At 36.0% G+C, this 14902-nt stretch overlaps 1 protein-coding gene across 3 annotated transcripts in view; it reads right to left on the reverse strand.

Moving 5' to 3' along the window:
- The window catches only part of NAA15 (N(alpha)-acetyltransferase 15, NatA auxiliary subunit), a 72919-nt gene that overhangs the window by 8206 nt on the left and 49811 nt on the right, over window positions 1–14902 (reverse strand). For all 3 annotated transcript variants that reach the window (XM_029940850.1, XM_029940847.1, XM_029940841.1), the window contains 3 exons: window positions 9304–9497; window positions 4625–4733; window positions 2668–2766 (listed from right to left, as the gene is read on the reverse strand). In XM_029940850.1, the coding sequence (XP_029796710.1) occupies window positions 2668–2766; window positions 4625–4733; window positions 9304–9497 (402 nt within the window). The remainder of the gene's footprint in view (window positions 1–2667; window positions 2767–4624; window positions 4734–9303; window positions 9498–14902) is intronic.

Consider the following 14902-nt stretch of genomic DNA (forward strand, 5'->3'; position numbering starts at 1 on the left):
GCAGAAACCAAGGGACGCTTAACTGACTGAGCCACCCAGGTGCCCCATCCAAGCTGGCTTTTAAATGTTCAAGCAATATTTGCCTCTCAGTGGGTTAATTATAAATAACTATTAAAAAGAAGAATAACTAGATATACTGACAGCTAACACTAATGATAGTGTTGGAGGTTTATAGTATCATAGTTAGCAATTTACAGTAGTTTTATTAAAGGAAACTTGTGGGGCATATCAAAGATGCTCCTACTCCGTGTGTGTGTGTGTGTAGTTTCATAAATGCTTGTATACAGTACATAACTGTATCCAACTTCTTGAAGGCCTTTTAAAGACAATGCGTCTTTATCAGTCCAAATTATCACTGCCTTAATAATGCCTAAATTTAGTCAAGGTAAGGATTACTTTGTTAACTCTTCCTGACAATGAATGTCAGCTAAACACCTGGAACTATGGACACAGCTAACAAGGACACTAATAATTCTGACTCTTAGGACCATTCTGCCTTTCTTTGTTCTTCTGAAGCATTTTAATTCTTAATACAACTGTTCCAAGAAAACAGTTGTTATGTTCATCAATCTGCACACTCACTATAAGCAAATGCATTTAAATATACCACTTTTAATTAATTCATATTTCAAAGGGAAGGCTCTAAACCCATAAGACATATATATTATTTTATACTACCTTTTAGGAGAGAGTTGATTATACAAAAACAAAGTGTACATGTTAATTTTGAAAACAGCTTAAGTACACTCCATCCTAAGCAAGAATGGATTTAAAACCATTATTCCTGGCCTTAATTTTCTGACTCATGACTTCAAAAATAATTTTAATACAAGAACACTAGAAAGAAATTAATTTATTTTCTCTAAGAATAACAATTCCTTCTTTCATTTTCTTGAAGAGGTTATGCTACTTTTTACTTTCAGAATTAAAAAACACTGAAAAACAGCTGTCTATAACAGGAATCACTTTTTTTGACAAGCATAAATATAATTTAAATAAGGATTTACTTTTTCTTAAAAGTCAAAACAAGTTAAACAAATTTTTTTTAATGTTTGTTTCTTTTTGAGAGAGAGAGAGAGCATGAGTGGAGGAGGGGCAGAGAGAAAGGGAGACACAGAATCCGGAGCAGGCTCCAGGCTCTGAGGTGTCAGCACAGGGACTGACACGGGGTTCAAACCCATGGACCACGAGATCAGGACCTGAACGTGTAGGAGCCGCCACATTTCCTGGCTGCCTCAGGCAAGGATTATCACTCTCCGGGGAGTGAACCAGTAAACAAGATTTGCATTTGGAGGCTGGAGATTGCCATTTCCTGGTCAAAATAATTTTGGCGTCTGTCATGCTGGGCCAGACGTAGAGTGGCCAAGGTGCACAAAAGATCAAAACCGCATTTTGGATTATTCAGTGCTAGCTCCCCCTCCCCAGCACTGCAAAGGCAAGTCTGGGCACTTCTTTTGATATGCATTTGACTCTGTTTACCTGGTAACCAATCCGGGTCAGTTCCCCGCCCCAAATCGCTATTTAAGAGACAATGTTTTCTGGAGGGAGAAGAAGAAGAATAAAGGAGACAGGAGGCTTGATCGGAAATGGTGTGTGCTGTCTTCACTCTCTGTGTCTCTCCCTCCTGCCCTGTTTTTCTCTCCCTCCCTCAGGAAAAGAACCCACGAGGATTTTCTGCCCAATCCTCCCTGCTGGCCAGGGCGGGACACGACAGACAGAACCGAAGTCAGATGCTTAACCCACTGAGCCACCCAGGCGTCCCCAAAGCGACTTTCTTAATCAGGACAATTAAACATTTTTCAAAAGACTGACTGGGATGCCTAGTTTGATCTCATTATTTCTAGGTAAGTATGGATTCCTATGTGGTTCAGTATTTAGCAATGAGACAGGTAATTTAATAGCATTTGCAGATTGTTCTATTAAAGATTCAATTTCCCTTCTCTAGTCACTTAAAAATCAAACCACCACCACCAAATGACTACAAGAGTACTTTAAATTTAAAGCTCTTGCGGTAGAAAGAACAATATGAAGATCTGAGTTCTTATCCCTACTTCGTTACTAATTATTTGTTACCCTGAATAAGTCATTTAATCTATTAGGGTTCCAGATTTCTCACCTATAAAATGAAAAGCAATTAGCATTAATTCTACTTTTTATTCTCTAAAAGTCTGTAGTTCTACTTTATGTTAGAAGCAGTATATGGATCTTATTGTGAAAATACCTGAAAAGTACACCAATTGTCTTAAAGTTCTTTTAATTCTATATTTATTAACAAAAATTTTATGAGTCAAAGAATTCTGGAGACAGATAAAAAGGAAACAGCTAGTCAATTCAAAGAAATTCTCCAATTTTAGAACAATTTACTAAAAGCTTTACAAATGAATATAGTTCAAAATTTCAACCTATGTGTAACTTTTCAGAAACAGAAACAAAGGTGATTCTCAAATATCTGGACTGAACAATTCTATTATCAAAATCAAGAAACATTTCTAGCCTTAAAATAAAGATCTTCATCACAAAGAAAAGAACCTTGCTTTTCCCCTTAACTAATTTAATATGCAACAGTTTTAAAATGATTAAGTTTATGACAAACTTACATAGATCACTTATACAGTCACTATCAACTACTGTAATCAAATACTTAAGTAATGGAAAACAAAAACATACCAGTACTAAAGAGTCGAATCATACACTCATGAAGCCAGGGATGACTAGAATCAATAGCAAATGCCCTCTTTACTGATTGTAGCATCAAAAGAAACTTTTCTATAAAAAGAAAAAGTAAGATATATTTTGATCATTTGATAAAATAAGATCCCCTCCTTTGGAAGACTAAGACCTTACAAATAGAGAAACTAATTTAGAGTCAATCACATCTGAACTGCAATGTGAGTGAAGCAACTGATTTCCTCAGATTAGCAACATTAGCTAATAATTTCCACACAATATTAAGAAAAAAGTTCTATGGAGTACAAAAAATTTAGATAGCATTCAGTATTTGAACTAAAGCCATATGAACAAAATTCGAAGCCTTTCTTAACCTCCTTTAATCAGAATAAAGGGATCTTCTGCACTACTTATAAATCTTGATTGTTTATACTTGAATCTCCTTTCATGGGTTTTGTGACATGTGAAATGGTTTCCTTCCTGACTGTCCTCTATCAATCCCTGTCTCCTTTTCCTCCTCAAAAGGTACAGTATTCACCAGGGCTATGTTTTCGGTGACCTCTAAGCTCTCTCTGTACAATCCCCGTACTCCTGCCCCCATGTCCCCAGTGCTAGCAGTGCTTCCATCTGCTGAATGGAAACTGCACCTGAATACTCACTGCACTTCCAAGTCTAATCTATGACCACTTCCTCTTTGTTATGACTTCCCTAATTTGATACCATTCTCTAAATAACAAAATTCAAACCTCCAGGCTCCTCTGACCTTTCTTTTTCTCCTATCCCAACACTCAAAAAAGCTAAAATACTGCCATACCCTTTGTTACTACCCATTTCACACTATGATGAATTCCAAATGCTGAAGAGCCCTTCAAAAGTTAGAACACAACCAAGAGGCCAATTGAATGGAATTTAGATTGCCTTTCCTCACTTTAAGCAGAACTTTTTTAATAACTCGTATTCTGTCTAAACATATTTGTTAAAAAGGGAGTTATAATTAACTGTGCTTTTAATAGAAAAGTTTCTAAATTACTGGACTATCTACTACAGTTATTTTCTAAAGTATAACATAAGCATGTTGGAAAACAGAATTATAACAAAATATTGTAATCACTCAATCCATCAAGAGACCTTCTGTTATTTTTTTTTAAATCTATTTCTTCCTGGCCCCTTTTCTACATTACATACTCATGTAAATATCTTAATAAAAATTAACATGATTTTTAAATGGATACTCTATAGCGGTATCATTTTCCCCCCATCTCTTTAAGTAGAACAGTTACACTGCTTAGAGCAACAACCTTCTGTCAGATCTTATTAACCAAGTTTTCTTCCTTTCAATATGCATCATCTTAATGATATACTTAGTTTATTTTCAATGAACCACTTGGATTATAGCAATTCAATTCCACAAAATCAGTATCTATACGTAGTTGAGGCATTCTAAACAAGACAACCAAGACTCATTTACTTTCTATCTGGCTCAGGGAACACAGAAACTTCAACATTATTTACACATACTTGTGTCTTCTTAAAGCATCCTCTTCCTTTCTATTTATCTTTTCTTTTAGAAATGATTCATCCTTCAAGATAACCTTAAGCACCACCTCTTCTAACAACAGCTAATAAAAACCAACATTTATTCAATGCTCACTGTGTATTATGCACTAATCTAAGCTCTCTGTCATTAGCTAATTTTATTCACACATGTACATGGTAATTACTATATAGGACCTTAATCCTAGTTATATATGTTCATCTGTTGTTGATCTTAACGTCCTAGAAGATGTAATAGTATCATTATACCTCCCCACAACATCTTGTACATGTAGCAACATTTCTGTGAGGAAGCTGCATTGGCAAAAAAATCCTATACTGGTGACGCTACTGCATTTGGGTGTTTATATCTAAGAAATATAGTGATCAATTTTATCAGGGCCACTATCCCCTAATTGCCTACCTTTCCTAAAGTAAATCTCAAAGGCAAAAAGATGCGTTTCTATCTTGTTCTTCACCAAGTTCTTCAACGGTGTTAAAAATTTAATAGCTTCTTCCAATGGAGTTTCAACCTAACAAAAATAAAAGATATTATACAAATGGAAGCAAGATCGGGGAGGGGTGTGATGTTATTCTCTCTATTAAAAACACTTTGTTTTGTTGTTGTTGTTGTTTTGATAAAAATCACTTACCCATTACCCAGAAATGCTGTCATACTTTTACTTCCCATGATCTAAAGGAAGGGGATTTTGAACTCTAGAACTCTTCACTAGTTTTTAACCACAGATATTACATTATCTCTAGATTGAAACTATCCAACAAGTAAAGATGGAGATAAAACGAATCAGGGAAAGAAAGACAGTGAGATAAACAGGTAAGATAGCCAGAGTGGGGTTGGAGAATGGGAAAGAGGAGAGATGTTAAATAGAATGAAGAAGAGTACGAAGAAGAGGTAGAGAGTACTACAGAATGAGTCAATGTTCTTTTAAAACTCAAAGTGAAGTACAATCAAGCAATTAAAGAAAAAGATTCCATCTTGGGTTTTTCTGATACAAATTCTATAGAATCCATATTTATTCCAATGCCATACTAAAGGTGAGATGGCATGTGAAAATAAATTTATAGAACTCTGTCTCTACCACCCTTTATTAATTATATAAATATCATATTAATTATATACTTGTTATCATTACTGGGCAGGTATAATGTTTACTATATAATTGTGCTATTGTTACACTCCTAGACTGAGTATTTAGACAGATTCTTCCCTGTAGACTGAAGTGGGGGTGGGGAATATTTATCAGAAAGGCACTGAACATCTGTGGCTGTCTGTCTTGACTCGTGACAGAGGCAGTGAAAATTTATCCTTGATGGAATCTGGATTTGCCATACCTGTCTAACATGCCTTTGCTAATATAGTAATTGTGTTTCACTAACACAGATTCTGGCTAATAAGGAAATTATTTGACAGTATTGGAAAGAAAAGTTTTAAAAAGTGGTGTCTATGAGATTTGCTGTAAACTAGTAGCATGTAAAGTGCCTGGCATTGTTCTGAAAGATATGTGCTCCAAACAAGAAATCAATATATGGCCCTGTCACTCTAATAGCTGCTGATACCAAGAGACGGAGGGGGAAAGAGGGGCCATCAGAAGTATGCCTTTCTCACACGTTTGTATATATTTTGCTTATCTTATTCCCATGACACTATGTCCTACTGAGTTGGAATTTGTGGTATACAAGGGAGAAATGTCTACCAAGGAAGGTAAAAAACTGTAAACTGACATTTTAATGGAGCTGTATCAAGCCGGAAATGGGAACTGCTGTGCTGACTAGGGCAATTTAGCCATGGCTGCTGGTAACAAAATGGACACAAGGCATACAGGGAAGATGAGTCAATACAAACATCACACCTACTGAAATCAAGTTTTAAAACTTGGAAAAAGAAAAGAGAAATTCTGTCTGCATTTCTAATAAGTGAGAATACATGCCTCCACAGGAGATCTGGATCTGCCATTTCTACATGCTTCTGTGTGCCTTACTTGCATAGGGAAGATTTTGTTAGGCTAAATCTAAGTGTTTAAATATACGTACATAACCACAATAAAGCTAACTACCTTCTACATTCATATATTCATATATATATATATATATATATATATATATGTATGTATAATGAAGTATAGGGTTATATATACAAAAGCATATCAACAGGAATGAGTTCTAAAATCAGTGCTTAAGATCAGGAAAAATAAATAAATAAGTAAAACTACCCTTGAAAATTCCTAAAGTTGTAAAGACCTATAGACATAAATATGTATATCACTAATTTGCATTAATGTATGAAAACCATATGTTAAGTACCAAAATCGTAATCACTGTAGCAAAATGTTCTCACTAGGAGAGGCACGCAGAAACTGACATGGACTAAACAAATGGTAGTTATACTTCTATCATACTTAGTTGGGTTCCTATGTTCATGGAGTACTGGATAAAACTGCCAGAATTATGCATACTCATTTCTGTTTCTCCAAAAAAAAAAAAAAAAAATTACATCCAGTGCCCGCTTTGGCAGCACATATATTATTATTATTTTATATTTGTTTATTATTGAGAGACAGAGAGAGATAGTGCACAACCTGGGGAGGGGCAGAGAGAGAAGGAGACACAGAATTTGAAGCAGGCTCCAGGCTCTGAGCTAGCTGTCAGCACGGAGTCTGACACAGAACCCAAACCCACAAACCATGAGGTCATGACCTGAGCTGTAATCAGACGTTCAATCGACTGAGCCACCCAGCTGTCCTTTGGCAGCACATATATTAAAAAAAACTACAGCCAGTCATGAAGATTTGAATTTACTTAAGTTAACGAAATGTACAATGAGACTGCATTATGTTGATGGGCTATATAAGAGATCTGGAAGGGTGGTTTTGATCATATGCAATTTTTAAATTTATAAACTGATGTGAAGTCTAATCTGTGTTACACTATGTTATACAGGAGTACAGCGCCCTATGTTCGTAGCATAGCAACAAAAAAGCTTGAAACTATTCTACCTTATACAGCCGGAATATTAAGGACACACTGATAAAGAACATGTGTGTGTGCACAGAAGGGAAACCAGTCCAGCCGGGACGAACGCTGACTGAGGTGAGGAGGGACAGAGGATGGGTGGTACGTGAGGGAACTCCTAAGTAACAATTTACTGCCTCAGGATGAGGTGAAGAAATAAGGACTTCAGGTTTATACTCAGTTAACTACATATTAAACTCACTCACTAAACCTTACCCTATTTTCCTTAACTGGAATTACTGCTAACTTAACAATGCTTTTACTTTATATTATATACATAAAATCCTGGATGACACTAAATATACCACTTATCATATAAAGAATGATAAAATATAGGACCATAAAAAATCACAATCTACAGACTGTAGATCCAGACTTGGCAGGCAGCTTTTAAAACAACCTACAACGCCATACCTTGTTATGATGGCTTGGTATAATCTGGCGCTGCCACCACACTGGGGATATAAGTAAGTGTGGATGCTATTACAAGGGGGCATCCTGGAGGCAGTTCTCCTAGGAAGAGAAGGGTATTATGTGCCCAACAAGCAAGAAAAGTATATATTAAACAGCAGCAGAGGATCAGAGTGCCTTCCACTGGGCTCCTTCCAAATACAGCACTGTCTGTAGGCAATATTTTCTTCTGATACTCTACAATCCTCTATAGCTATTAATTGGCCTGTAACTTGACATATGGCCCCAAAGCTGGACACAAGGAAAACTCAAATAAAAAAAACAACAACAACAAGAAAAACCCAATAAGGAGACCCAGTGTGCTGGTATTAAGAATTCTCTCTGTGGGATTACCCTTTATTACACAAGGACTAAACAATCCAGATAGATCTTCTCTTTAAAAAGTATAATGTGAGATATGAAGTGTTACAAAGAAAAAGTCATTAAGGAAAGTCATGGGAAAGAATGGTGGTAGCATACAAGTTAGTGGTGGTAGTAGTAAGTTGAGGCATAAAGATGGACGGCCCTTAAAGTTGATACTATCCCTGAATAACTGCAATTCTCTATGAGGTCTAAAATGTCCATTTTCTGTGCTTCCTCCCTACTCTGTATATTCTTCCAATAAACTCCCGAAAATAAAAATGTAGTGTCTTTGTTCCTAAAATAGTTATATAATTATTTGTGAAAAGATGTCAATATGTCCTTTGAAATCCAAGGTAGATTTCTTTTTGGTTCTTAAATAGCAACACTGCTATGAGATACTACTGTCCATCTGCTCTGGTATAATCCTAAAACTATTTTCCAACTCTATTTACTAAGTATTCTAATTTTGCTTCATTATAAAGCAGTTGTTTTTGATTTTTTAGTTACTAGCAAGGCTAATACTAAACTCTAGGGCAATGTGCTTACTATATTTACTGCTTTAACATAATAAATTTTTCAATCTTTTCACATGGAATAGCTGAATATTAAGAGCCAGAAGTACACAGGTGTTTCTGTGTGGTTTGTGTGACAGTGAATACCTTGATTTCAGCTTAATGAATAAAAATGGTAGATATGATTTTGGCTTGGGGGAAAATATTTAGGGACTTTGAAGACTTTAGGTTCAAATAGCATGGTCCAATATAGTAGTACTGTAAACTGACACATGGATGAGGGATATACATATACACTCACTTTTTAACAAGCTCAGTTTGGTCTGTAGATATAAAAAGTTGCACATTACCACTTCTAACAGATGCTATATTCTTTGCACATACAGTTCCTTTGAGCCTAATAGCTCTGCCTAGTAAGAATTTTTACTCGTCCCATTTTAGATGAGAAAATCATCAGAGAGGTTAGACAAAGTGTCCAAGACATAGAGTGAAGTTTAAGTGCTGATATCTTGACCCAGATCAGAATGACTCAAAAGCCAAAACTTTCCACTATACCATACTAGATTACTCTGGATCAGATCATTACTACAAGTTTTAAATGTGAAGTATGATCAGAAAAAAAGAGAGAGAGAGTGAAAGAGAGAAAGACTAAAAAAAAAAAAAATCTATAATCAAATTGGCTGAAGAAGACAGTATAACATAATTGGTCGTGAAGTTTCACTCAATTGTGAAACTCTTTATTAAGTACCTTGGCCAGTTTCTCAGGGATAAGTTCTTCTTTTGGACCTCCAATTTCTTCATCATCATCATCCTTTTTCTTTTTCTGATTTCTCTGCTGCTTTTCTTTTTCTGCGTTTTTTTTCTCTTCTTCTATCTGGGCTTTCTTTTGAGCTCTTCTTTGTTTATTACGTAGCTTCTTTAGCTCTTTGTCAGACATGTTTGCTGTAGGCAATAAGTGTTAATTAATTAAAAGCATATTAATCTGATTAGTAATGATCAATCACTAATTTAATATTCCCATTAAAACTCTCATTAAAAAATATTACAAGTTAGGGGCGCCTTGGTGGCTCAGTCAATTAAGTCCCTGACTTCGGCTCAGGTCATGATCTCACGGCTTGTGAGTTCGAGGCCTACATTAGTCAGCTCAGAACCTGGAGCCTGATTCAGAACTTGTGTCTCCCTTTCTCTCTGCTCCTTCCCTGCTCACTCTGTCCCTCAGTCTCTCAAAAATAAACATTAAAAAAAAACTATTAAAAAAATTGTGTATGTATGCATATATGTGTACACATAGCAAATAATATCTGAACCTCAGGTACTCTAGCCAGCCAAATCAACATCTACACAAGAAAGCAAAATAAAAGAAATCTGACCACATAGAGACTATAGGTTTAGTGAAAAGATAAAACAAAAAAGGGAAAAATAACTTCTCAACCAAATAAATGGCAACTACCATATGTTTATTATAAATAGCAACCTTTATGGTGGATGGACCTTAAGAATCATTATGTATAAAGATAAAGAAGGCATGACAATTGGGGCACCTGGTTGGCTCAGTTGGTTAAGCAACCAACTTCGACTCAGGTCATGATCTCACGGTTCATGGGATCAAGCCCCACATCGGACTCTGTGCTAACAGCTCAGAACCTAGAGCCTGTTTCCATTCTGTGTCTTCCTCTCTCTGCCCCCTCTTGCTCACTCTCTGTCTCTCAAAAATAAACAAGTGTTAAAAAACATTGAATTAAAAAAAAAGATAAAGAAGGCAGCAAGTACACTGTTGTTTCTGGTAGCAGCTTTTGCAACCCTCACCAGTGCAATAAGGTGTGGAAAAGAGAGGAATAGATTCTGAAAGAAACCAAACTACTAATGTTTACAGATTAATAGCCTACATAAAAAATTAAAAAAAAAATCTTTGAAAAAACAACTAAACTTAATTATTAGAGTTCAATAAGGATACCAACTTGACAAAAACTATAATGTCATTTATATTACTGTTAAGAGATGGGGCACCTGGGTGTCTCAGTTGGTTGAGCTTCCAACTTTGGCTCAGGTCATGATCTTGCAGTTCATGACTTTTGAGCCCCATATTGAGCTCACTGCTGTCAGTGTGGAGCCCGCTTCGGATCCTCTGTCCCGCTCTCTCTGCCCCTACCCTGATCACATTCTCTCTCAAAAATAAACAAACATTTAAAAAAATTCAGAATACCGTAATGGGGAAAAAAAACAATGTAGAAATAATGCTAGTAACAAATTCACCAAAGTTACTAAGACAATCAAATAGGAGATACAATGCATTCTAATATGCAAAGATTTAATATTGTTTAAGATATCCCCATCCCAAACAGTAACCTGTATTTTAAACACAATTCAAATTAAAAATTCCCAAAGAAACTTTCTGGCAGACAAGCTAATTCTACAGTTCATATATAAGCAAAAATTTGCATGTAAAAGCAAGAAAATTCTAAAGACATAGTATTAGATAAAGAGACAGATAAGAAAAGAAACCTGAATAATGTCTTTATAATAAGTTTTGATGCGTTAGAACCAGACACTATATCCACAATGCCCCACATTATTTTTCACAGTTCAGTTCATAATAAAGGTGGCATTTTATTTATTTGAGAGAGTGAGAGAGTGAGCGAGAGCACCCTTGGAGGCAAGGGCAAGAAGGGTGGAGAGGAGAGGTGGAGAGGAGAGGAGAGGAGGAGAGGAGAGGGGACGGGAGGGAGGGGAGGGGAAGGGAGGAAGAGCGAGAATAAGAATCTTAAGAAAGCTCCATGCTCAGCAGAGTCAGCCCAGGTGGGGCTAGATCCCATGACTCTGATATCATGACCTGAGTTGAAATCAATAGTCAGACTTGGCTCAACTGACTGAGCCACCGATGTGCCACTTTATTTAGTTTTAAAGATTTTATTTTTAAGTAATCTCTGTACCCAACGTGGGGCTCAAACTTATAACCCCAAGTTCAAGAGTCGCATGCTCCACCAACTGAGCAGCCATGGTCCCCTAAAGATGGCATTTTAAATCAGCAGAGAATATGACAACTTATCAATAAATATTGTTGATGAATCAGCAGTCTACTTGCAGGTAATAAGCTACCTTCTACTTCACATCAGTATATAAAAATTAACTCCAGATGATTAAATAACAAATTGTAAACATAGCAGAATATAAGGAAACACAAAAGATATTTAGGAATATGTTTTAAATTGTGAGTTAGAAGAGTCTTCTTATGTAAGACCTAGAAGCCACAAAAGATTAAAGAAATTTTATCTCATAAAAACTAATACTTTTACATAATAAAAGACAGCCACCATAAAGATTTAAGTACAACAGGAAGAAAATTTCTGCAATATAGAAATAAGGATTAAAGTCCTAAATATGTAGAGAAATCCTATAAACCAAGAAGTTGAAAACTAAAGTGGGAAAAAACCCAAAAAACAAACAATCCAGTGAAGAAATGGGCAAAGGACAGGAATAGACACTTCTCCAAAGAAGACATCCAGATGGCTAACGGACATGTGAAAAACTGCTCAACGTCACTTATCATCAGGGAAATACAAATCAAAACCACAATGAGATACCACCTCACACCTGTCAGAATGACTATAAAAAGCAATTCAGGCAACAACAGATGTTGGCGGGGATGCGGAGAAAGAGGATCTCTTTTGCACTGTCAGTGGGAATGCAAACTGCTGCAGCCACTCTGGAAAACAGTATGGACATTCCTCAAAAACTTAAGACTAGAACTACCCTACAACCCAGCAATTGCACTACTAGGTATTGATCCAAGGGATGCAGGAGTGCTGTTTCGAAGGGGCACACGCACCCCAATGTTTATAGCAGTGCTAGCGACAACAGCCAAAGTATGGAAAGAGCCCAAATGTCCATCAATGGATGAATGGATAAAGAAGATGTGGTATACAAATATGTAATGGAGTATTACTCGGCAATCAAAAAGAATGAAATCTTGCCATTTACAACTATTTGGATGGAACTGGAGAGTATCATGGCTAAAGCAAAATTAGTCAGATAAAGACAAATATATGACTTTTCACTCACAGGAGGATTTTAAGATACAAAACAGATGAACATAAGGGAAGGGAAGCATAAATAATATAAAAACAAGGAGGGGGACAAAACATAACAAACTCTTAAATATAAAGAACAGAGGGTTGCTGAAGAGGCTGTGGGGAGGGGATGGGCTAAATGGATAAGGGGCATTAAAGAAGACACCTTTTGGGATGAGCACTGGGTATTATAGGGAATCAATCACTCGAAACTACTCCTGAAATCACTGTTGCACTATATGCTAACTAGCTTGGATGCAAATTAAAAAATAAATTTTAAAAAAGGGAAAAAGATATTTACAGGCAATTCATACAAGAAACCCAAAGGCCACATGAAAACATATATAGGTATTCCATTTTTTTAAATTTAGGAATTATAAAGCAGACATTTTCCCAAAAATAACAAAAATGTAAAGAATGATAATTTTCTGTGTTAGCAATAAAATATAAGGTAAGCTCACAATACAAGGTTTGTGGCAATAAAAACTGATGAACCTTTTAAGGAAGGAAATTTGACACTATTTCAAATTCTCAAATTTTTTAACCCAGTAGTTTCCACTTCTAACAATGCAACTAAATAAATATGTGCAAAATGATGTACAAGGACATTTATCATAGCACTGTAATGGTGGGGGGAAACACACACACACACACACACACACACACATACACACGTTCCCACAGAGCCCTTAAAATTACTGATGACTGTAGTAAGTTATACCCAGACATGGAGCAACACTATGAAAAACAAAGTCTAAGTTGCAGAATATTAGGGATAATAGCACTCATTTATGAAGCCAAATAAATAAAAAAATAAAACAAATGAAAACCAAACAATCTTGAAGAATTACCCTGAAATGTGTGTGTAGAGTTTATGTATACATAAATGTAATTGTGCACAAAGGAAACTAAACCTTCTATAGGTATAATCTTTAAAAGAAGATGACCTACAGGTAAGAGAAAGGTGAAAGGGAATTTTCACATTTGTTAGTACATTTCTGAACAGTTGTAATTTTGTATAATTGAGTTAACTGTATATTATTTGTATAATCTGAAGAAGAGGAGAAAGGCAGGAGTGAACAGAAAGGTAAACAAAAGAAGCTAGAAGATAACAGCTCTCAGCTTCAACGGTAAACTGCTGCGTAGATTCTTACTAGCATTTTCTTTCTACTTGAAGCAACAACAGTTAGAGAGAGGTTCAAGTGAAATCTGTAAAGAGGTTTAAATGTTCCTAGGCAACAGAAGAAAAATTTAATAAATTAACAAAAGGAGGAAGGATATGGAAAACAACCAACCATAACTTCATAAGAAGAATAAACTCAGGACTTAATAAAATTGTGACACACTTCTTACACCCCATCTCCTGTAACATTTATGTCATGAATTAAGTCACAAAATATTTGGAGGTAAAATTAATTTAAATCCTTCTACATGCCTCTTTCACTTTTACTGAGATTCTTTCCCAAATACTTATCTTAGGAATACTATACATCTGACATCATGGTATAAAAATAGCATCTTAAAAACTGGCCAAATGATAAATCACTAGGCAATTTTCCTAGCTTAATTCCAAGATGGCTTTCAATATATATATATATACATATATATGTGTGTATATATATATATATTCTAATTTTTTTAAATGTTTGTTTATATTTGAGGGGTGGAGAGAGACAGAGATAGAATCCGAAGCAGGCTCCAGGCTCCGAGATGTCAGAGAGCACAGAGCCTGATGTGGGGCTTGAGATCACAAGCCATGAGGTTGTGACATGAGCTGCAGTCAGCCGCTCAACTGACTGAGCCACCCAGGTGCCCCAATATATTTTTTTTTTTTGAGAGAGAGCAAGCGAGCATGCACGTGTACTCACAAGTGCATGAGCAGGGGAGGGGCAAGAGAAGGAGAGACAATCTTAAGCAGGTTCCAAGCCCAGCTCAGAGCCCAATGCAGGGCTCTATCCCACGACCACGAGATCATGACCTAAGCAGAAACCAAGGGACGCTTAACTGACTGAGCCACCCAGGTGCCCCATCCAAGCTGGCTTTTAAATGTTCAAGCAATATTTGCCTCTCAGTGGGTTAATTATAAATAACTATTAAAAAGAAGAATAACTAGATATACTGACAGCTAACACTAATGACAGTGTTGGAGGTTTATAGTATCATAGTTAGCAATTTACAGTACTGGATAAACCAGTTATTAAATGTTAAACTCATAAAATTCAACTTCTTAAAAGCTAATGACAGCTGCAAATTAAATTCTTGCTTAACTTTTCAAAGTAT

Source organism: Suricata suricatta, chromosome 1 (assembly GCF_006229205.1).
Source record: "Suricata suricatta isolate VVHF042 chromosome 1, meerkat_22Aug2017_6uvM2_HiC, whole genome shotgun sequence".
In the NCBI taxonomy this organism is placed as follows: Eukaryota; Metazoa; Chordata; class Mammalia; order Carnivora; family Herpestidae; genus Suricata; species Suricata suricatta.